This window comes from Lethenteron reissneri, chromosome 4 (assembly GCF_015708825.2).
Source record: "Lethenteron reissneri isolate LAM-NWPU_2019-01 chromosome 4, ASM1570882v1, whole genome shotgun sequence".
Taxonomy (NCBI): Eukaryota; Metazoa; Chordata; class Hyperoartia; order Petromyzontiformes; family Petromyzontidae; genus Lethenteron; species Lethenteron reissneri.
In genome coordinates this window covers 6,376,125-6,399,031 of record NC_083782.1, presented here as the reverse complement: position 1 = coordinate 6,399,031, position 22,907 = coordinate 6,376,125, and the positions used below count along the sequence as shown (strand labels likewise).

Genomic DNA, 22,907 nt, shown 5'->3' with positions numbered 1-22,907 from the left:
CGAAAGAACCAAGAAGATGAATCCCTGCAGTCACGAAAGCTTTAAATCGAAATTTAGTTATTCTTGGTTTTTATTATTATTTTATTGTTTCCCTTCTACGTGACTTTACCGAAAGAACCAAGAAGATGAATCCCTGCAGTCACGAAAGCTTTAAATATAATTATTTTATTATGTTTTATTTTTATTATTTTATTACTTCCCTTCTACGTGACTTTACCGAAAGAACCAAGAAGATGAATCCCTGCAGTCACGAAAGCTTTAAATATAATTATTTTATTATGTTTTATTTTATTATTTTATTACTTCCCTTCTACGTGACTTTACCGAAAGAACCAAGAAGATGAATCCCTGCAGTCACGAAAGCTTTAAATATAATTATTTTATTATGTTTTATTTTTATTATTTTATTACTTCCCTTCTACGTGACTTTACCGAAAGAACCAAGAAGATGAATCCCTGCAGTCACGAAAGCTTTACATCGAAATGAAGAACACTGCTCGATACGGTTGCCATCACGTGGCCTCAAACGGCACCAAGCATGGCACAAGCGCCGTGGCGACGTCACCGCCACTCGGTGGCGAACGACTGTTGCTGTTGCTGTTGTGCGAGTGTGTGTGTGGCGGCTCGCGTGCCGAGTTCGATTCTCGCTCACGGCCACCGACACCAGTGACGATTATCTGAGCCGTTCCTGGGCCTCCTCTAGGTGAGCGTGCGTGTGTGTGAGCGTGCGTGTGAGCGTGCGTGTGAGCGTGCGTGCGTGTGAGCGTGCGTGTGAGCGTGTGAGCGTGCGCGCGTGTGAGCGTGCGTGCGAGCATGCGTGTGAGCGTGCATGTGAGCGTGCGTGAGACAATGTGTGTGCGAGCATGTGTGCAGTGCTCACAAGTCCCAGCACGCCGTTCTCGCTCTGCAGGTTGACCGTGATGTTGGCGGGGATGTAGTTGCTGGCGAGCATGGGGATGCCGATCCCCAGGTTGGCTGGGCGGCAGCAGGGCGGGCGGCGCCACCATCGTCAAGGCCCATCAACGCTCGCTCCCGCGCCACGCGACGATTTCACGCGGAACGCCAAAAAACCCCGCGCCGAGTAACGCAACCGCCACAAACACCGGCGCCCCCCCCACACCACCCACTCCACCCCCCCCCCCCCACCGAATTCGATTGCCGATTGTGATCACCAAACGTCGGTGGCGGCGGATATCTGAAACCCGTCGCAGCAACCCGAGTTGCATTCTCAATATCGGTGGCGAGTGATATCCCAATTTCTGAACTGATCCTGTCCGGCTTGGCCCAGCGGGCTGAGCGAGCCCGCTCAGCCTGCTCAGCCCGCCCAGCCCGCTCGCTCGGCCCGTCTCATCCCTCTTTAAAAGTGTGGCCTCCCTGACATCCTCCCCCACGCGCCCACCCCTCTGAAGGTGAGAAACCCCCCCCAAGGGGACCCAGGCCCAGCAAGACACGGCCGACGACGCAGATGACGTCACCAATCCCCGTCCAACGGCACACGTTGGGGACGGAGGTGACACTGATTTCCCCCCACCCCCCCCATGTATTTCCGCGTTACCCAATTACTCGCCGAGCAATCGAACCGATAATCGGTGGGGGTAATTGATCGAATCGCAGATAATTAATCGGATCGCAGCTCAGCTGTACACTGGAGCCGAAGGCATTTTTGCAGGAAATCTTAAAAACAGCTTTCTGTGTTTAGTTTGTCGTCCTTGCCCCCGCACCTCCGATTAGCACGGTTGGCTACGCACAGTGCGAAAGAAGATCACTCGCATACATACATTCATTCATTACTCTCGTGGGTCGGGCAACCTAGCCTGGCGCGGTGAGGATACCGTACATGCCATCCTCAAACTCCAGTGCGGCACGACGGATGATTCGCTCGCGGATGATGTCGGCTTCCTTGGTGGGGCGGGGAGAATCCTCCCCTTTTTTCCGCAGGGTCAGCCGCTGTGTGGGGAGGGGGGGGGGGCCGGGGAGAGAGCGGGGGGCAGGGGGTCAACGTGGCAATCTGGGTTTCAGACCAACAGGTGGTGTCAGCCCGGTCAGTCACCAATGGACTCGCACCCAGATCCAGAGACCCAAAGATTCACGCGGAGACCACGGACTCGCGGAGACTCAATTGTGATTTTAGAAGCCGGGTTCCCGTGCGTAGCGAGTCGCTGGTCTGGTCCCCAACGACTGCACGCACTAAACAAACAAACAAAATTCATCGCTAAATTCCATCTCTGAGTAGTTATAATATCGGTTGACTACTTTGTGGGCCCGACGTTACTTAAGAAAAAAAGGCATTTTAGAAGTGGCTCAACGATATCCGCTTCTGCGGGCCGTTCCCCAACACACCGCTGCGCCCGGGTTCCCGCTGGATTTTTTCGCCAGCAGCAGCACAGTCACGGCGAAAGAAGATTTACAATTTTTGTCTCAAGTGGGGCGGCGCTTCACGCTTGCCTGCCTGCCTGCCCCCTCAAATGTAAATATAGCAATGAGGCAAACAGAAGCCCTGCCCACCATTACCCTCCAAACAGCAGTCACGCACGTGGAAAACTTTAAATTTAGCCCGGTAGCATTTCTTTGCAATGTCCTTCCCCCGAATCGTTCATCAGGGCCACCGCGCTGACGGGCACCACGGATTAGCCGGGCAGCCCCGTTGTGGTGCAGCGGTCAGCACGCCGTACTCTGAACCTAGCCACCCGAGTTGCATTCTCGGTCACGGCTCAACGTGGGTGGCAGGCGATGTCCGAATATATCTGAACTGGTCCTGGCCGGGCTGCCTTAGCGGTAGAGCGGGCGGGCTCCTCGCCACCGGAAGTCGAGAGTTCAAATCCTGGTCGGGGTGGGGCAATGACTCAGCCCCATCATCCCTCCAGGCTCGATACAACTGCATTAGCAAATGTGATTTTGTATATATCACCCTTACCCCGTGTAGCGATTGTTCAATGTTAAATGTGCAATTTTACTGAGGGAGTGTGTGTTTGTGTGTTGTTGTCGTGGTGTGGTCTGGGACTGTTCTTGCTGTTGTTTTGCTGGCTTGCCCAAGCTTGGGAATTGGTGGTGTACCTTATGCAATTTGAACTTATATACTTGATCTATTTTACGTATTTATTTTTAGCGATTCGCTTACCTTTCCTATACTTTGCACTCCTAGAATTGTTTGTATTGTTTATTATTGTGACTTTATGACCCGTGCCCCTACTGGACAAATGTGACATAAAGAGCTTCATAGCTCATCGGATTCCTCCTGCAGTCTAAATAAAGATTCTGATTGTGAAAATTAGTACTCTACCACTTTGCGGTGAAGTCAACAGGGGGGGGGATGTCATACGAACAGACTCGCCCCCGCCATGGGAACGTGAAGTTTCCACCACTCGCTCTGCGGGGCCGTGAACAGGAGGGCGAGCGCCGACCGTTGCCTCAACGCCAACCGGAGGAGGAAAATCGCTTCCATTTCACCAAACCCGCAACCGGCCAGCGTGGTGAAGTACGGTCAAACGCAACCCACCCCCCGCCTCCACGGCCGGCGCGGCGTGTGGGAGGCTTCCGTCAAGCGGGGGGCTGACACAGGCCGTGCGAATCGCCGGGGGAGTTTTAATTCACCGTTAAGCAATTGACGAGTTCGGGAAATGCGCGCACGAGGCAACCCGCGCGCCCGTCCCCACCACCCCGTCTCTGCGTGGTTGTGCTAAGGATCCCACTACTTGTATATTCTGTTCTCGAATTACCATGGACAGAGAAATGCCCCGCATATATTGGTGGGGAGGAGGGGAGGGGGGGGGGGGGGCCTTTTGGTTGAGTTGGGGGAGGGCTCCTGAAAGAATATAATAAACTATACTAAGTATGAAAAAATAAGAATAGGGTTTAACCTTTCTGGCAATGGTGGTCAGATGTTCAAACACCAAATAAAAACCTTTTTAAAGGACTCAAGCCTGCATTAACCACAGACAGTACTTGTGGTGAACATGTTGGGGATGAGGTGATGTTGGTGGGGGGGGGGGGGCGGTGCGGGGGATGAGGTGGTGTTGGTGGGGGGGGGGGGGCGGTGCGGGGGATGAGGTGATGTTGGTGGGGGGGGGGGCGGTGCGGGGGATGAGGTGGTGTTGGTGGGGGGGGCGGTGCGGGGGATGAGGTGGTGTTGGTGGGGGGGGGGCGGTGTGGGGGATGAGGTGATGTTGGTGGGGGGGGGGGGGGGCGGTGCGGGGGATGAGGTGGTGTTGGTGGGGGGGGCGGTGCGGGGGATGAGGTGGTGTTGGTGGGGGGGGGGCGGTGTGGGGGATGAGGTGATGTTGGTGGGGGGGGGGGGCGGTGCGGGGGATGAGGTGGTGTTGGTGGGGGGGGGGGGGGGGCGGTGCGGGGGATGAGGTGATGTTGGTGGGGGGGGGGGGGGGCGGTGCGGGGGATGAGGTGGTGTTGGTGGGGGGGGGCGGTGTGGGGGATGAGGTGGTGTTGGTGGGGGGGGGGGCGGTGCGGGGGATGAGGTGGTGTTGGTGGGGGGGGGGGCGGTGTGGGGGATGAGGTGGTGTTAGGGGGGCACCTCAATCCTCTTCTGGTACGATTTTCCCTTGATGACGCGCTTGACGAAGATGCCGGGGATGTGGACGTCCTCGGGGACGAAGGATCCCACGTCGACGATCTCCTCCACCTGGTGACCGCCCGCAGTGGGGGGGGGGGGGGGGGAGGTGAGTGGGGGCACGGCCCCAGAGGTTCACACAGCAGCAGCTCGGGAACGGAACCCCCCCCCCCCCCACGCCAAAGCCGTCGCTCGCGACGAGGCCATCAAAACGGGGACAAGTGGAAGGATGCAAAGCTGCTCGTGGTGACTATAAATCCGCAGTAGATTTCTGGGTTTGGCAAAGCGACGATCTGGCCACATTTCTGGACAGCGGCGTGCGACCGCGGGTCCTCAATCATCCTGGCCACCACCAATCCCCCTCCCCCCCCCTGATTGAAACGCGACGACGCAACAACCGTAGAGAGGGCGGTCGTCACCTCGGCGATGGTGCACTTAGCAGCCTTGCACATGGGCTGGTTGAAGTTTCTGGCCGTCTTCCTGTAACACAAATGAATGAAAAAATGTATTCACGTAGAAAAATGATGTCACACTCGCAAATTCACGCGTGGATCACGTCGTCGTTACGCCCGTAGCAGAGACCACACAGGCCGGGCAGTCTAGTCACCGATCCGTGTGCAGATTTCAGTTTTAACCCCCCACCCTCCCCCACCCTGGTTTAATAGCGTAGTGGGTTTTATCAGGGTTCTCCGGTTTCCTCGCAGACCAAACCAAACTCTCACTACTCATGGAATTCTTGGCCAAACATCCCAATGTAGCGGCACCTGCCTGAAACAAAGCCTGATCATGGCCCTGCAGTGCAGTTTCCAACTATTCACTCCATCCCTGGGTATGCGTGTGCGCGTGCGTGTGTGCATGTCAGTTGTGCGTGTGTCCGCGTGTGCGTGCGGTAGTGTACCGGTCAGCGCGCTGCGCCACGAACCCGGCGACCCGGGTTTGATTCCTGCTCAAGGCCAACCAGTCCTGGTCCTCCACTTGGTCAACTGAACGGAGTACCTGGTGCAGTTGTGTAAACATCGCCACTAGGCGGTCGGGTCGGGCGTGGTGCTTGCCCCCCCCTCCCGTTCCAGCCTTCATAGGTGCTCGCTAACAGCACTTGCCCCAACAGTCTGTTGAAGGCTATTCGGGGTATCTTTGTCTGTGTATGTCAGGTATGTGAGTGCGTGCGCGTGTGTGTGTGCGCGGGGGCCCGACCGGAAGATAAGGTTGCCAGCACGGTCGGCCTTCCACGCCTTGACCAGCGCGTAGTCGCCGACGATCGATTTCTCCAGGATGTAGTTCCTTCCGTTGAACTGGGCAGCCTGCGCGCGGAGAGGGAACGCGAGAACTTTAGTTCGGTGGGAGAAAAGTAAAAAAATCACCGAACGATCACGCGCACGCATTTCACTGCCGACAATAACGACGACAATTCCACCACTCGACTATTGGTTGAGCCGGATCACCGCCTGGCTGGATTCCTTTCCTCTTCCTACCTCCGAGTCTCCCTCCCTCCCTCCCTCCCTCCCTGGCTCCCTCCCCCGTTGTTTTGTGCCCAACCGCCCCCCCACCCACCCACTCACAACTCAACCAACGGTGCCTCTCGTGACGACAGCAAAATGAATTCCACCCGAGTAGTTTGACGCGAGCGTGTCGATGACCCGCTGGGTCAGCCACTTAGGGGGTATCCAGGGGGGAGGGGCCACTTACAGTGAGGTAGGCACTTCACGCGCGTTGCCGAGCAACCGCCGGCCACTTGACCGTGATGCTGGCTGTGCTTACGGCGGATTCGCGTCATTACCCACACCGCACGGTTAATCCGTTTCGACGCTAACTAAATGGCCGCATATCCCTCATCGCCGCTTCCATCCGATACACGCGGCGCGAGGTGCTGTAGCAGCATCGATGTAATGGTCAGGCTGACACCTGTGTTGATACTGGTGTTAACGCTGGAGCTAGTGTGGGTACTTGTGTTGCGGCTGGAGCTAGTGTGGGGACTGGTGTTACAGCTGTCACTGTTGTGAATGCTAAGGCTGGCGCTAGTGCGGCTGCTGGTGTTGCGGCTGGAGCTAGTGTTAGTACTGGTGTTACAGCTGTCACTGTTGTGAATGCTAAGGCTGGTGCTAGTGTGGGTACTTGTGTTGTGGCTGGCGCTAGTATCGCTACTGGTGTTACAGCTGTCACTGTTGTGAATGCTAAGGCTGGCGCTAGTGCGGGTACTTGTGTTGCGGCTAGAGCTAGTGTCAGTACTGGTGTTAGAGCCGTCACTGTTGTGAATGCTAAGGCTGGCGCTAGTGCGGGTACTTGTGTTGCGGCTGGAGCTAGTGTCGCTACTGGTGTTACAGTCGTCACTGTTGTGAATGCTAAGGCTGGTGCTAGTGCGGCTGCTGGTGTATCGGCTGGAGCTAGTGTCGCTACTGGTGTTACAGCCGTCACTGTTGTGAATGCTAAGGCTGGCGCTAGTGCGGGTACTTGTGTTGCGGCTGGCGCTAGTGTCGCTACTGGTGTTACAGCTGTCACTGTTGTGAATGCTAAGGCTGGCGCTAGTGCGGCTGCTGGTGTTGCGGCTGGCGCTAGTGTCGCTACTGGTGTTGCAGCCGTCACTGTTGTGAATGCTAAGGCTGGCGCTAGTGTGGGTACTTGTGTTGCGGCTGGCGCTAGTGTCGCTACTGGTGTTACAGCTGTCACTGTTGTAAATGCTAAGGCTGGCGCTAGTGCGGCTGCTGGTGTTGCGGCTGGCGCCGGTGGTGTGGCGCGGTACCGGGCGCGGCTCGCTGGCGATGGCAACGGTGCCGTCGGAGCGGTACTTGATGGGCGCGCCACCCTGGTGCAGCAGCGTGCCGTAGCCCGTGGCCGTGTAGAACGCCGGGATGCCGGCGCCGCCGGCGCGGATTCGCTCCGCGAGCGTGCCCTGGACACAAAAGACAAAGGTCCCCCGTGTAGCCTCTTAACGTGTCAAACAACTCCCACGACCGACACGGGGGGGGGAAGAGGTCCTTCATCCGCCCAGCAGTGGATTGACAAAGCGGGACCGATGCCGTTGTACGATGTCCAAGTCCGCCACCAGCAGTCTCAACAGACTGAGAAATGTTCCTACGTTGAACTTCTTTTGCACCGTATGTAGCCAAACTGTGCTAATTCGGAGTCTGTTGATCCAAGGAGTAAATACCTCTGCGCTTTGTGCAGGTTTCTTCTCTGCTAGGGTCACTTCCGGCCTTACTTATGGCGCACTAACAACACAAATATCCTCTCATCCACGCTGTTTTAGATCCCCGACAAAGTATCCGCAGTGAATTCCAAAGAGTTTGCAAATTCAGAGTCCTCGTGCCTGACCAGCAAAGCCACAAAGAGGGGAGATGATCGGGAGACTCGGAGACAGAGAGAGTGAGACAGATATAGAGTGAGACAGACACGTGGAGAAAGAAACCCAGAGACATACAGGCTAGACAGACATTTAAAGACAAAGATCCCCCGTGTAGCCTTAACAGACTGTTGTGGCAAGTGCTGTTAGACAGTCGCACCTATGAAGGCCGGCACGGCACACGAGGGGGTGGGTGGCCAACACCACGCACGGCTGCCTTTATCTCCCCAGTGGCGATGTTTACGCATGACACCAGGTACTAATTTAAGGCTGAGTCGACCTAGGAAAGACCCAGGACCGGTTCAAATAATTGTCACTGGTGTTGGCCATGAGCGGGAATCGAACTCGGGTTGCCGGGTTCGTAGTGCAGCACGCTAACCACTACACTACCGCTCCCCACTACACACAAAGACAAACACAAAGATCCCCCATATAGACTGTAACAGACTGTTGTGGCAAGTGCTTTTAGTGAGTAGCACCTATGAAAGCCGGCACGACACACAAGGGGGCGAGTGGCCAACACTACGCACGGCTGACAAAGACCCACCCACACACACACTCCCTCCCCCCTATCTTCTTCCAGTCTCACGACCTCTCACCTTGTTTTTTTTTTACTTTAGATCTTGGATAGGGGAGAGTAGTTGGTTGGCGGGGGGTGGGAGGGTGGGGGTGGCGAGTTACCTGGGGGGTGAGCTCCACCTCCAGCTCTCCAGACAGGTACTGGCGCTCAAACTCGGCGTTCTCGCCCACGTAGGAGGACACCATCCGCTTGATCTGCCGCGTGTTCAGCAGCTTCCCCAGCCCAAATCCATCCACTCTGGAGGGGAGCGGCGGGGGGAGGGGGGGGGGTACAATGTTAATTCTGCGCCTTTTGGCGTCATCTGGTCGAACACCATATGAGACTAGGCTCTAAAGAAAGCTGTCTCTGGTGTGGACCAATCAGTTTCAAAGACAGTGCATAAATTATCAGAGTATTGTTTTTTGTTTGCATTTGACTGCAAGTATTGTGGTTAATGTAATGATGATTCCTTGCAAAAGGTGTCAGTTTTGTTGCCAGAAAAAAGGGGAAAACCCCTATTAGTAATGTTAATTCTGTTGCACGAAACCAGTTGGCGAAGGCGTTTTGCCAAAAATCTCATCGCGAGTACGTTTGGTATTTGCGCCGTCCCATTCTTATCGCGACGTTTTCACAGGCGGGTTTCAGTCTGCCGCGGTGGTTTCGCAGTAAGGGGGTGGATGCTATTGCACGCCTTTACCCAATTTAGTAATTTGGAAGTTAAAAATATTTTTTTTGCGTGGTCAATTTGGAAGCAAGCTGGCCGAATGTTTTACGATTAACGCCGCAGGATTTTTGAAGTCCACTTTGTAGCAGACGCAGCCTGCGAATGGTTCACAAATCCGCATTGTTCACCAGCGCCAGGTGCAATCATCGTATGTTAGTCGACCATGACTGCAGCTGCTGCCCACCAATACCACCACCACCACCACAACTCTCCCTCATAGCAACATCTAACAACCAAGCAGCGTCCGCCTGCATGTGCGACAGCTCCAGCCGCGTAGACTGAGGGGGCAACTGCGCGAGACATCCACACACCGAGACTCGACTGGAACACCACAGGCCGTCGTCAACTAGGTCAAAGACCACGGTGCCGGGTTACAGGCAGGCGGGCGCTGGCAGTACAGAAAGTGGGTTCATTTGACATCCGTACGGCGGGGAGTGAGCGTTACACCCCCCCCGCCCTTCACCATGCACACGTGGGTTTTCGCCGGCTACTCCGGTTTCCTTCCTACACTCAATGAAATTGTGCCAAACATCCCAAAATAAGATGGCAGAGCTTGGGCAACTGTGGGCGGTGCCGGTTGCAGGCGCCCCGGCTCTCATCTGTGTCCCGTCCCCACCCCCCACCCCCAGTGCTAACCGCACCGCCGTGTAGCACGGTTGACTACGCGCGGTGCGAAAGAAGTTGAACACACGTACGTACGTACAAAAAAACATTGCCGCGTTACGAATTCTACAGCAGGAGTTTTGAGATCCATTTCGATTCCTTTTCGCTCGCGAATAAGTCCGCGATGAAGTGAGCTGCCGTGATTATCGGCCTGCCGACAAATTATTATTGTCGACCGACTGGCCATTATGACGGCCACAATCCATCATCATCAGCCGTGATCGATCTGCTGCTGGATCAATCACGACTGACGATGACAGACGGTTGATGATAGAGTCAAACGAGCGCTCAATTGCAGCCGAAACAGCCCAGCCGTCGACTAAACTCAGCGTTCCAGAAAACAACTCGTGAGAAATTAATCCCCGACTCAAAACCGAGCAGTGCCCAGGAGATTAAACGTCCCACAAGCAAACTTGGCCGCTTCTCATAGCCCAACGCTGGCGCGCGGTTGCTCGCAAGCGGCGTAGTCAATGATTTGCCCAACTCCCACTCGGGGAGGTTATCTGGATTGCACTGCTACCGGAGGGCACTGTTGGCAAAGTCGTCACACTCGGGTTCACAAAAATAAAAACACATGAATGTAAACAAAGCCTATATCAAACTCCAGCCCGTCCACTTTTATTGCCAATCAGCGCTGCCAAGTGCCCCCGGCAGCCGGAAGCAATAACCAAATGGATTGGTTCATCGTCGTAAATTCCCCATTTTTTTGTTGTCAATTTACACAAGTGATGTAATCCAGATTCGTATCGTCAACCCGTCCGTCATCATCAGCCGTGATTGATCCAGCAGTAGATCAATCACGGCTGATGATGACGATGGATCTTGGCAGTCATAATGGGCAGTCGGTCGACAATAATACGTCGGCAGGTCGATGATCACGGCAGCGAACTTAATGCCGGACTGATTCGCGAGCGGAAAGGAATCGATTAAAAAAATGAAGGACGCTGCGGTTGGCCAGTGGTCGTGCACACACTGATAAATCGACATCCTCCGTCTAATCTTTGCCACTGTTACTTCCTTACAGTGCGGGAACGATGCGACGGCGGCGGCGAATAACATTTTTTCCAAAAGTTTCAAGAGAATTAGATTTTCCATTCAATTTTGGGCGGGGTGGTGGGGGGTAGGGGAGGGGACGCAGCCGATTCCAGTGGCTGTAGGAGGGAGATCACACGAACCCCACTGAACCCAACATCCCTACCCTTCGTAGCACATCACCAGCGCTCCTATCGTGTGCCACGAAGCAGATCGCGTGCAATGTGCGAGTGCCATCGCCTCAAAACGTCGCCTGTTATGGATTTGTTTTCTCTCGCCCATTTTAAGGCCGCACATCGTTGTTGTTGTTGTTGTTGTTCTTGACGAACGTGTCGAATAACGTTGCCCAATTGCGCTTGTGCACCGCCACTGCCAATGCGTCAGCAGCAGCAGTGTCACCAAATAAATGATCTCATTCAGGGCAAAGTCGGGGGAGCGGGAGCAGAGAGGGGATGGGGGGGGGGGTCATGCTGCTGCGAGGCATCGCGAAAGGCGCCGAGGTAATTCATAATTGATCGCCAATTTGTCGGATTTGTCGGGTGTGTCTTAACGAGTGCATCAGCTAATCGGCAGGATTAGCCGATGCGCCTCTTGCTGATTAGCCAATGCGCCTCTCCTCCCTGAGCCGAAATTCAACCCGGTTGCCGACGGACAGAAACAAATGTTGTTATTTCTCTGTGGAAACACAGAATGTAACGGGATCCGACACGGAACCAAGTGGAAGGACAGGAGGTACCCGCCCCCCGCCCCTTGCTTCATCATTAACTACAACCATCGGAGTCCTTTAGCTCGTTAATTATTTGCGTCGTTTAGCGAGCATTCAAGCAGACAATTACACAAGGCTCCGTTTGATATCGGCTGCCAAGACGCATGCGATCCGCCCGAGCTCGTTGTCGCGAATCGGTTAATTAGCCAAATTAGGGTTCAATTAAATACCTGGAACTGAATAAATGGACACACGTGTACGCGCGCACACACACACACGGCGAGACAGATTAACCCAGTCACCCACAACCTGCTGGGAGACCCGTCACTGAAAACGCAGCAGTCCAGACTAAAGCTTATTATATTTCGATTTAAAGCTTTCGTGACGGCAGGGATTCATCTTCTTGGTTCTTTCGGTAAAGTCACGTAGAAGGGAAATAATAAAATAATAAAAATAAAACATAATAAAATAATTCTCACGACGTTTCGGAGGCGACACAAGCTTCCGTCTTCAGGTGGAACCGTCACAGCACGATAGCTGTATCTTACTTGATTATTTTATTATTTCCCTTCTACGTGACTTTACCGAAAGAACCAAGAAGATGAAGCTTTTTAGTTTTAGATTTTTTTTTTCATTATTGATAACCAGTTTTGTTGGACCTGTGGGGTCATGATGCGTAACTTAGAAACCGTGTCACCTCCACCACCTCCACCATCATCACCTCCACCAACACCAGCACCCGTGCGTGCTCACCCGGCGTTGTTGCTGACGGCAGTGATGTTCTTGACGCCTGACTGCACGAGCGCCTCCAGCAGGTTCTCGGGAATCCCGCACAGGCCGAAGCCTGTGGATGTCAAAAACGCAGAGAAACGCCCCGTTAAGACGCACGTACGCCATGGGTGGGACCACCAGAGGTGTGGACTCGAGTCATGTGACTTGGACTCGAGTCAGACTCGAGTCATGAATTTGATGACTTCAGACTCGACTTGGACTTGCATAACAATGACTTTGTCCCACCTCTGAGGTGTGGACTCGAGTCATGTGACTTGGACTCGAGTCAGACTCGAGTCATGAATTTGATGACTTCAGACTCGACTCGGCAAAATGTACAAAGACTTGCAACTCGACTTGGACTTGCATAACAATGACTTTGTCCCACCTCTGAGGTGTGGACTCGAGTCATGTGACTTGGACTCGAGTCAGACTCGAGTCATGAAATTGATGACTTCAGACTCGACTCGGCAAAATGTACAAAGACTTGCAACTCGACTTGGACTTGCATAACAATGACTTTGTCCCACCTCTGAGGTGTGGACTCGAGTCATGTGACTTGGACTCGAGTCAGACTCGAGTCATGAATTTGATGACTTCAGACTCGACTTGGACTTGCATAACAATGACTTTGTCCCACCTCTGAGGTGTGGACTCGAGTCATGTGACTTGGACTCGAGTCAGACTCGAGTCATGAATTTGATGACTTCAGACTCGACTCGGCAAAATGTACAAAGACTTGCAACTCGACTTGGACTTGCATAACAATGACTTTGTCCCACCTCTGAGGTGTGGACTCGAGTCATGTGACTTGGACTCGAGTCAGACTCGAGTCATGAAATTGATGACTTCAGACTCGACTCGGCAAAATGTACAAAGACTTGCAACTCGACTTGGACTTGCATAACAATGACTTTGTCCCACCTCTGAGGTGTGGACTCGAGTCATGTGACTTGGACTCGAGTCAGACTCGAGTCATGAATTTGATGACTTCAGACTCGACTTGGACTTGCATAACAATGACTTTGTCCCACCTCTGGGGACCACACGTGATGGTGCCTGCGTGACAGCTGGTGGCATCACAGCTGGTGATGTCACAGCTGGTGGCATTACAGCCATGGACAGTACACATGATCCGTGTTTAGTGTGTTGTAATTCCCCCGCACTCCCGATTAGCACGGTTCGCTACGTATGGTGCAAAAGTTCAACATACAGTAGTTACATGACCTGGCATGACAGTGGCTCTCCAACGCTATGCCGCCCCCCCCCACCACACCCCACTCATGGAGGGGCAGCAGCGTAGTGGTCAGCGCACTGCGCTACATACCCGGCGACTCGAGTTCAATCCCTGCCCACGACCAATGGCAGCGGTGAATGTTTGAACCGCTCATGGGCCTCCCCCCGGTAGACTCAGCCTCAAATGAGTACCTGGTGCGATGTGCAAACATCAGCACCGGGGAGACAAAGACGGCCGGGCGTGGTGCTGGCCACCCAACTCCCTCGTGTACCGTGCCGGCCTTTATCGGTGCCACTCGCTAACAGCGCTTACCCCAAGAGTCTGTTACAGGCTACACGGGCGATCTTTGTGGCACATGGTGGCGCAGTGGGGAGCACGGGCGATGCATCTGCCAGTCATCTAGAGTCAGTCACATGTGTGTCCCATGACCTCCTGCCAGCAAGCCTTCCACACTTCTCATGAAGGCATCAAAGTATGCACCTAGCCTGGCACAAGCATACCAGGCTAAGTGTTCCCCCCCCCCCCATTTCAGAAATTCCGTGCTACAATTTGTAACTCAGAAACATGTGCACTGACAAATAAAATGGACCGAAAAGTGAAAATTACCGAAACAGTTACACGGGGAAGGGGGGGGATAGATGATTGCAATTACACTGAGAGACAGGAAGTGGAATCTATGGATGAGAGAACACAGGCAATTTCGAGATATTGTAAACTAATATTAATAATAACTGAGCAGGCGCGCGCCTTCCACTCTCACTGCCGCCCCCTCCGCGCCCCGTTTCCATTTTCGCTCGGTCACCGGCGCTCTATAAATACCCGCGCCGTAGGAAAAAGCGACAAGAATATTCGTCCGGCCAAAACAGCCGACCGGACTTTGGGACGACGTTTCCCCATGCGGCCCGGGAGAGCGCGGAGGCGCGGGCTCCACTGCGCTCTCGACGCACTTTGCCCCCTTCCCGCCGCCGCCGCCTCTCTGCAAACGCTCGAGGGTGCACGCGAGGACACGACCGGGGACACGCAGCGACGGCGGCGGCGCGCACTACGTGCCGCGGAACACGTTGCGTCGCGCCGGGAGAGTTTCGGGTGGCACGTGCTGCTGCTGTAGTGGGGGGGGGGGGCGGGGTGGAGGGGACACATCGCCTGTAGGGGAAGTGAGGAGGTGGTGGGGGCGGGGGATGGCGGGCGGGTGGGCGGGGTGGGGAGTGGTTTGGAGAGTTTTGCGGTGAGCGGTGGCGTTAGCTGTGGAGTGGCGCAGGCGTGGCGACTGCACCGAGGAACCGTGGCTGGAGGCCCCTCCACGCCGCGATATCAGGGCCCAATGTCAAGCAACGCTCATGCCACTTGGCCCACGTGCAACTCGCAGAAAAAACCGCAGGCTTACACGGAGAATGCCCCATAGGCTCGCATGGAGATCAATGCAACACAATGCGGATTGCGCAGTTGTTGACGTGGTTGTTTTCAGGTGCTACTCGGGTTGCAAGCGCATCTCAGATACTCAGAGACTAACAGAGAGATGCTAAAGTCACATATAGATCCATAGACACACCGATAGATCCATAGACTCACCACATAGAGACACATAGACTCACCACATGGAAACCCATAGACTCACACAGAGCGTGCAGGCATTGTAACTGCACTAGATCCCACGGGCAGAAGTGGGATGCAGTGGTGGGGGGGTGCAGGCGTTGGGACTACGAAAGGTTGGCAGAAATTCAACAGAGGGGCCCCCTCCGCATCTCTTCCCTTGCACGGGGGTGGGGAGGGGGGCCGTGGTAACCCCCACGGTGCACCACTGCTGTAGAACTCCGTTTGTGTCGTGCGGAGGGACGAGTGGGGGCGGCAAGAGGCTGTGGAAGTGAGGGGCGGTGGGTGCGGTAGAGGGAGGAGGGAAGTTGTAAATTCAGCTCCCGTGTTCTTGTTATCAAAGTGAATGATCGTGGTGGCGGCGGCGGCGGTGGTGGCGGGGGGATTGCGCCGTTGTTGTTTTGTTAACACGGCCGCTGGCTCGCTGCCTACTGTATACAACGCGGGCAGCGCTCAATCCGCACCGTGCAAACTTTCCGGTGCGACGCCAGCGAAACCCGACAACGCAGCGGACTACGGCGCTTAACGCGGAAATAGTCATCCAGCCCGGCTCGCGTTTCTGATTTTCATTAAACCCCCCCCCCACCTCGCGATCGTTAGCGAGTGCGTCGACGGCGTGCTATTTGCGGCGGCGTCACTGCTCGTCACGTGCTGGTGTGGCAAGGTGTTCCAGGCTTGGTGTGGAAAGGTGTGCCAGGGTGTGACAGGGATAGTGTCAAGGTATGCCAGATTTGGTGTGTCAAGGTGTACCAGGCTTGGTGTTATCAAAGTGATGGTGGCCGTGATGTTGGCAGTAGCAGTGATGGTGGTGGTGATGGTGGTGGTGATGGGGGCAGTGATGGGGGCAGTGGTAGTGGCAGTGATGGTTGGCGGTCACGGTGATGGTGGCGGTGATGGTGATGGTGTCGGTGATGGTGTTTGTGGTAGTAATGGTGCCGGTGGTAGTGGTGGTGGCCATGATGGTGATGATGGTAGTGGTGGTGGCGGCGATGGTTGGTGGTGGCAGTAGTGGCGTCGGTGGAAGTAATGGTGTCAGTGGTCGTAGTGGTGGCGGTGATGGTGGTAGCGGTGATGGTGGTGATGGTGGTAGTGGTGATGGCGGTGATGGTGTCAGTGGTGGTAGTGGTGGCGGTGATGGTGGTAGTGGTGGTGGCGGTGATGGTGGTAGTGGTGGTGATGGTGGTGGCCGTGATGGTGGTAATGGTGTGATGGTGATGTTGGTAGTGGTGGTGATGGTGGTAGTGATGGTGGTGATGGTGATGGTGGTGATGGTGGTAGTGGTGGTGATGGTGGTGGTAGTGGTAGTGGTGGTGGCGGTGATGGTGGTGGTAGTGGTGGTGGTAGTGATGGTGGCGGTGATGGTGGTAGTGGTGGTGGCGGTGATGGTGGTGGTAGTGGTGGCGGTGATGGTGGTGGTAGTGATGGTGGTAGTGGTGGTGGTGATGGCGGTAGTGGTGGTGGTGGCGGCGGTGGATGTGGCGGCGCGCACCCCCCACGAGGATGGTGGCCCCGTCGGGGATGTCCTTCACGGCTTCTTCGGGGGTGTTGAAGAACTGGGCGTCGCGCGACGACGTCACCGAAAAGGCCTGCGGGTGACACAACACGCCACAGCGTCAACCGCCAACCCCTGTTTTTGCCACGGAGTCCGACGGTTCGCCCCACGCGCCGGGGGCTTCTTCTTCGGGGAGGGGGCGAGACGCGTTAGGACGCACGCACCTCGACGGCACAAACGGAGAGCGCGACGCAACGCTGCGCTGTGACCTTGCGTAAAGGGACGGCGTGCACTCCGGGGGAGGGGAGGTTGGTGGGAGCACGATACGGTCATTGTTAAACAAAACCTTAGACTCGCTTTAAACTGTAAACGGAATGATTAACAACGCGAGCCGCTTGTGTCTATCGTGCGTTCTGCTCTGGTGCTAACCCCCCCCCGCTCACAAACGCCGTGTGTAGGAGGAAAGGCTGCGATGCACCCATCGCTTAATTCCACTCATTTTTGTATCAACATTCATATTTAGACTTGACGATAACAATTTAGTGGGTGTGGGTGGGGGGCCCCCCTGAACCTTCAGCAAGGGGGGCTGAGCCCCCCGCCACCCCGGACGTTGGGTGGGGGAGGGGAGGGGGCTCAGTACGAGCCCCCATTCAGCAAGATGCCCACATTTCCTTGAAACAAAACGAAACTCGCCCTTCAGTAAAAACAAAAACTGGTCACATGCTGCTCTGGTGGGGGTGTGGTAGCAGCGGACAGTCACGCGTGGCAGCTTACCGCCTCCCCAGGCCACCGCCGCCACTACCACCACCACCACAACCCCCATCATCACACACCCTTTACCTGAGCCAATACTGTACCAGCAGCGCATGTTTTCTCAAGGTTAGGGCAAGAACTGGCCAAACTGTAGGGCAAACACGCGCAACGCGCCGACGCGCGTGCGGGAACGCACAGCCAGTCGGCCAAGTTCAGCAGGGTGTAAGGAGGCTGAATGCGGCCAGAGCTCGCTGGCCCCCCGAGTCGCCCCTCCGAGTGGGTGGGTGGGCGGGCAGGGGCCAGCGATGGCCAGACAGCATGATGGGTCAAGGGCGACAGGAACAGGCGCGGTGGAGGTCAGCGACGGGGGCGGCGGCGGTGGTGGTGGCAGCGGTGGCGCGATGGGGTTAGAGGGCACAGATTGTCCCCGATAGTTCAGGACAGGCGGCGTGGTGTGGTGTGTGACGTGACGTGTGGTAGTGGTGGTGCAATACGCACGCTCTCGCGCGGCACGCAACACCGCAGGCACGCGCCGCACCGAGCGCAGCGAATCGCATGGCACAGACGGCCCAGCGGGCAGTCAATCATACACGGTGCAATGCGCCGTACACCACACCGCATCACACGGCATAGCGCACAGCACAAAAGCAGGTCACACAGCACTGTACATATAGACCGGATAGAAATACGTACAGGCATTCTCAAGCCAGCAATGGATGAGAGTCTGACCACACCATGCTGGACATGACAGTTTTTTTTTTACCATACTTCACCACGCTGGTTCGTGCTGATTGGGGAAGGTAGGGGGGAAGTGTGGGGGGAGGGGTGGGGGACGGGTAGAGGACAGGACTGGTTCCAATGTCACTCGCAACAGATGTTAGGTGTGTCCAGGAAATGAACTCGGGATCACTGGGTTCATAGCCCAGTGCAATAACCGCCGTGCCAGTAACCACTCAATACACTGCACCGTACGCCATGCAGTACACCACACAGGATAACATTGGGCACAGCACAGGGCACAGGACACCGGACAGTGCACACCACATCACACACCACATCACACACCACATCACACACCACAACACAGAACGCACTGCACAACACACATCAACCACGACACAGAACACGTCACGCTGCGTCAATGACCAAGGGGGATATCCAATCTGTGCGGTACGGCTGTTAAGACGATACGGTGATGTAAACAGCGGATTAGCGTGGCCATGGCACGGAGTTGAGCACGCCGTGCCACGAACCCAATAACCTCTCCTCAGCTACCAAGTAAGTAAGAACATTTGTGATTGCGCACTCTTATGAGTCCAGTCCATCACGAATGCGCGTTGATCACACGTTGACCACACGGCTATGGCCAGTGGTGAACGATAGCTTAACCTGTCCTGAGTCTCCTTCTTTACCCGACCTGTACCAACCTCGCGCTGACCAGTGCGGTAAAGTACAGTCAAACAACCCCCATTAACTTGTATGAGTGTGGGGGAGTGGCGGGGGTAGGCCTTCATCCAGCAGTGGATCGACCAAGCGGCTACAAGTGATCGTAGCTACTGCTGCTGCTGCTGCTCCTGTGAAGTGGTGGGTGCGCTACCAAGACGCGGGGCCCGCGCCACTGGTCTTTTGGCCGAGATAGAGAGAGAGACGGACCGTGCCCTGCGAAGAAAGAAAAACAAATCTGCTGGAATTTCCGTCACTGGCTGACCGCCAGCAGTAGGGGAAAGCAGCCATCGTGGTAGCGGCGTATTTGGGCCAGAGGTTACGGTGACACTGACAGGGCAAACCAGGCCATGGTCAGGGATCAGGGGGGCTGTCAACCATGACACATGGACAACCCTGACACATGGACTTACATGGCCCTGACACAACCCAAAAGCATGACAAAGATCCCCCCCGTATAGCCTGAACAGACTGTTGGGGCAAGTACTGTTAGCGAGGAGCACCCTATGAAGGCTGGCACGGCACACGATGTGGGTGGCCAACAGCACGCCCGGCCGCCTTTGTCTCCCCAGTGGCGATGTTTACACATCGCACCAGGTACTCATTTGAGGCTCAGTCAACCTAGGGGAGGCCCAGGACCGGTTCTGTTAATCGTCACTGGTGTTGGCCGTGAGCAGGAATAGAACTTGGGGCGCCTGGTTTGTAGCGCAGCGCACTAACCCCGACACTACCGCACTCCACACGATTGACACACACGCACACACACGCAGCCTTCACACTCACACAACCCTGACACACACACATACGGTCACACACATGTACGGGCCCTCACACGAAGATTGCCCGAATACCCATAGTTGAGGCACACACACAGACACACGCGCCAGCTGTATACAGATACAATCCTATCAGACACACACACACGCAGCTGTGACACCGACACAACCCTGAAACTACATATAGTCATGATACACAACATTTCTAACACACACACACACAGCCCTAACACGGAGATTGCCCTAATTTCATAGCTGAGGCACACAACACTCTATGTCCTGACACACACACACAGCCCTGACACACACTGCCCTTACACACAGCCCTAATACACAGAAAGCCAAGAGAGACACAAAGCCCTGACACACACACACACAGCCCAGAGACACACACAGCCCTGACATACACACAGCCCTGAGACACACAAAGACCTGAGACACACAAGCCCTGATATACACACACACAGCCCTGACACACACACTGCCCTTGCACACACACAGGCCTGAGACACACACAAAGCCCTGACATACACACAGGCCTGAGACACACACACACACAGACAGCCCTGACATACACACACACAGCCCTGGGACACACACACATCCCTGAGACACACACACAGACAGCCCTGACATACACACACAGGCCTGAGACACACACACAGACAGCCCTGAGACACACACAGTCAGCCCTGAGACACACACACTGCCCTTGCACACACACAAAGCCCTGACATTAACACACACAGGCCTGGGACACACACACAGGCCTGAGACACACACACACAGCCCTGCCCTCAGACACACACACACACAGCCCTGAGACACACACACAGCCCTGAGACACACACACAGCCCTGAGACACACACACAGCCCTGACACACACACACAGGCCTGACCCTGCGTTCTCCACCCCACAAAAGCCAGAGGCGTTGCGAACTGGGCGAGCTGAGAGAGATCTAGGGAATAAAGGAGCGCGAGCAGTGGGCAGGGAGAAGGGAGGGGAGAGCGAGGGGAGAGTGTCAGTGAGGAAATATGGCGGGTGTGATCAGCAGTCCTGGGCACAGGGAGAACCAACAACTTCATCATCATCGTTCTCATCATCAGCAGCAGCAACAGGCTGCGGAAATAGCAGCAACGCTGGCGGTGGTTAGCAACAGCAGCTGCCCACGGCACTATGCCGGGGACAAGTCCATTCTGCACAGGAGTGGCAGGTTGGCGTCTTCACAATGAAAGGTTGTTGACGTTTCGCGACGTGTGTTAAGGGGCGCGCGCGTGTGTTTGTGTACGCACAGTGGAGAGTACACGTGTCTATGCAACGCGTGTTGTGAACACGTGGGTGTGCTAACGTGCGTGTACAGTATTCACAACAACGCGCGGAGCGCCGGGCGGATAAATACAGCAAGTTGGTACAATAGGGGGGAGGGGGGTTACAGCTGGTGATGCATCTACCGGTCATCTCAGTCAGCCAACCCATGGCACCTGCTGGGTCTGTCCCGAGATCTCCTGCACCTAGCCTGGCACAGTAGGGGGGTTACAGCTGGTAGTGCATCTACCGGTCATCTCAGTCAGCCAACCCATGGCACCTGCTGGGTCTGTCCCGAAATATCCTGCACCTAGCCTGGCACAGTAGGGGTACAGCTGGTAGTGCATCTACCAGTCATCTCAATCAACCCATGGCACCTGCTGGGTCTGTCCCGAGATCTCCTGCACCTAGCCTGGCACAGTAGGGGGTTACAGCTAGTAGTGCATCTACCGGTCATCTCAGTTAACCCATGGCACCTGCTGGGTCTGTACCGAGATCTCCTGCACCTAGCCTGGTACAGTAGGGGGGGTACAGCTGGTGGTGCATCTACCGGTCATCGCAGTCAACCCATGGCACCTGCAGGGTCTGTCCCGTGACCTCCTGCACCTAGCCTGGCACAGTGGGGAGTACAGCTGGTGGTGCATCTACCGGTCATCTCAGTCAACCCATGGCATCTGCAGGGTCTGTCCCGAGATCTCCTGCACCTAGCCTGGCACAGTAGGGGGGTACAACTGGCAGTGCATCTACCGGTCATCGCAGTCAACCCATGGCACCTGCAGGGTCTGTCCCGTGACCTCCTGCACCTAGCCTGGCACAGTGGGGAGTACAGCTGGTGGTGCATCTACCGGTCATCTCAGTCAACCCATGGCACCTGCAGGGTCTGTCCCGTGACCTCCCCATCAGCAGCGGCGCCTTCAGACACTTTACGGGGCAGCCTCAAGGTGCACCTAGCCTGGCACAAGCGCCGTGGCGACGTCACCGTCACTTCGTGGCGAAAATCGATTATTGGTCTCGGTACAGTATTCATTAGGTGTTAGCGAAGAGCAGCTTGCCCCAAAGGTTACGTTGAGGCCATACGGGTGAGCTTTGTCTTTGCATTACAATATTGCTGTGTACGGGGAGCGGTGGCACTGTGGTTAGGGGCACTGCGCAACGAACCCGGCGACCCGAGTTCGATTCCCGCTCACGACCAACACCGGTGACGATTTTCTGAACGGGTACTGGGCCTCGTCTGGGTCTACTCGGCCTCAAATGGGGAGACAAAGGCGGGTCGTTCGTGTTGCTGGCCGTGCCTAACGTTGTGGTAGATGCTAGTGGCTTAACAGCGATGTGCACGAGATGTGCGTTGCTTGTGGACTGTGCACACGTGCGGCACATGTGTCAATCCACTGCTGGATGAGCGGGGGGGGGGGTCATACTTCACCATCACGGCAGCGACGAAATGCATTTCTACTAAACGATACGCATACACAACAGCAACATTCGCCTCAACTTCACAGTTTTTTTTTTGTTTTACACATCCCAATCAGCCACGCGTGCATTAATTAAAACAGCATCATCGATTAATTACGCAAGGCAAGCCAAGGCAAAGCTTTGCTTCAAACAAACGCTGGCGAACGGCCAAACGCTCAAGAGATAACGAAGTGGAAGCCTTCCCTTCACTCTCAAGACAATGGGGGGGCTCCCCCCTTTGTGGTTCCACGCAAAAACGACGCAACGCACGGACGCAGCAGGCGGCCACGTTACAGGGGCCTTCATCCAGCAGTGGGTAGAGCATTCGCAGCGGGGTGGACCACTCACCCGAGTCCACGGCACGCGGCTCGTGCCGCTGAGGCGAGTCGCCCCCGACAGGACGTGGCGCACGGAGAACATCTTCGCCTGCTGCTGCTGATGATGATGCTGCTGATGATGATTAGGAGCGAGTGGCGGAAAGAGCGCGCGCAAAGCCACTTCTAT

General features: G+C 55.5%; 1 protein-coding gene across 1 annotated transcript in view; it reads right to left on the bottom strand.

The window, feature by feature from the left end:
* LOC133349596 (succinyl-CoA:3-ketoacid coenzyme A transferase 1, mitochondrial-like) overlaps positions 1-22,907 on the bottom strand; it is a 36,170-nt gene extending 13,263 nt beyond the window's left edge. The window contains exons 1-10 of the mRNA XM_061563165.1: positions 22,752-22,907; positions 16,670-16,766; positions 12,336-12,426; positions 8,580-8,715; positions 7,299-7,448; positions 5,756-5,862; positions 4,981-5,041; positions 4,526-4,633; positions 1,833-1,947; positions 881-975 (exon numbers count right to left, since the gene is read on the bottom strand). Of these exons, the coding sequence (XP_061419149.1) occupies positions 881-975; positions 1,833-1,947; positions 4,526-4,633; positions 4,981-5,041; positions 5,756-5,862; positions 7,299-7,448; positions 8,580-8,715; positions 12,336-12,426; positions 16,670-16,766; positions 22,752-22,823 (1,032 nt within the window). The 5' untranslated portion in view covers positions 22,824-22,907. The remainder of the gene's footprint in view (positions 1-880; positions 976-1,832; positions 1,948-4,525; positions 4,634-4,980; positions 5,042-5,755; positions 5,863-7,298; positions 7,449-8,579; positions 8,716-12,335; positions 12,427-16,669; positions 16,767-22,751) is intronic.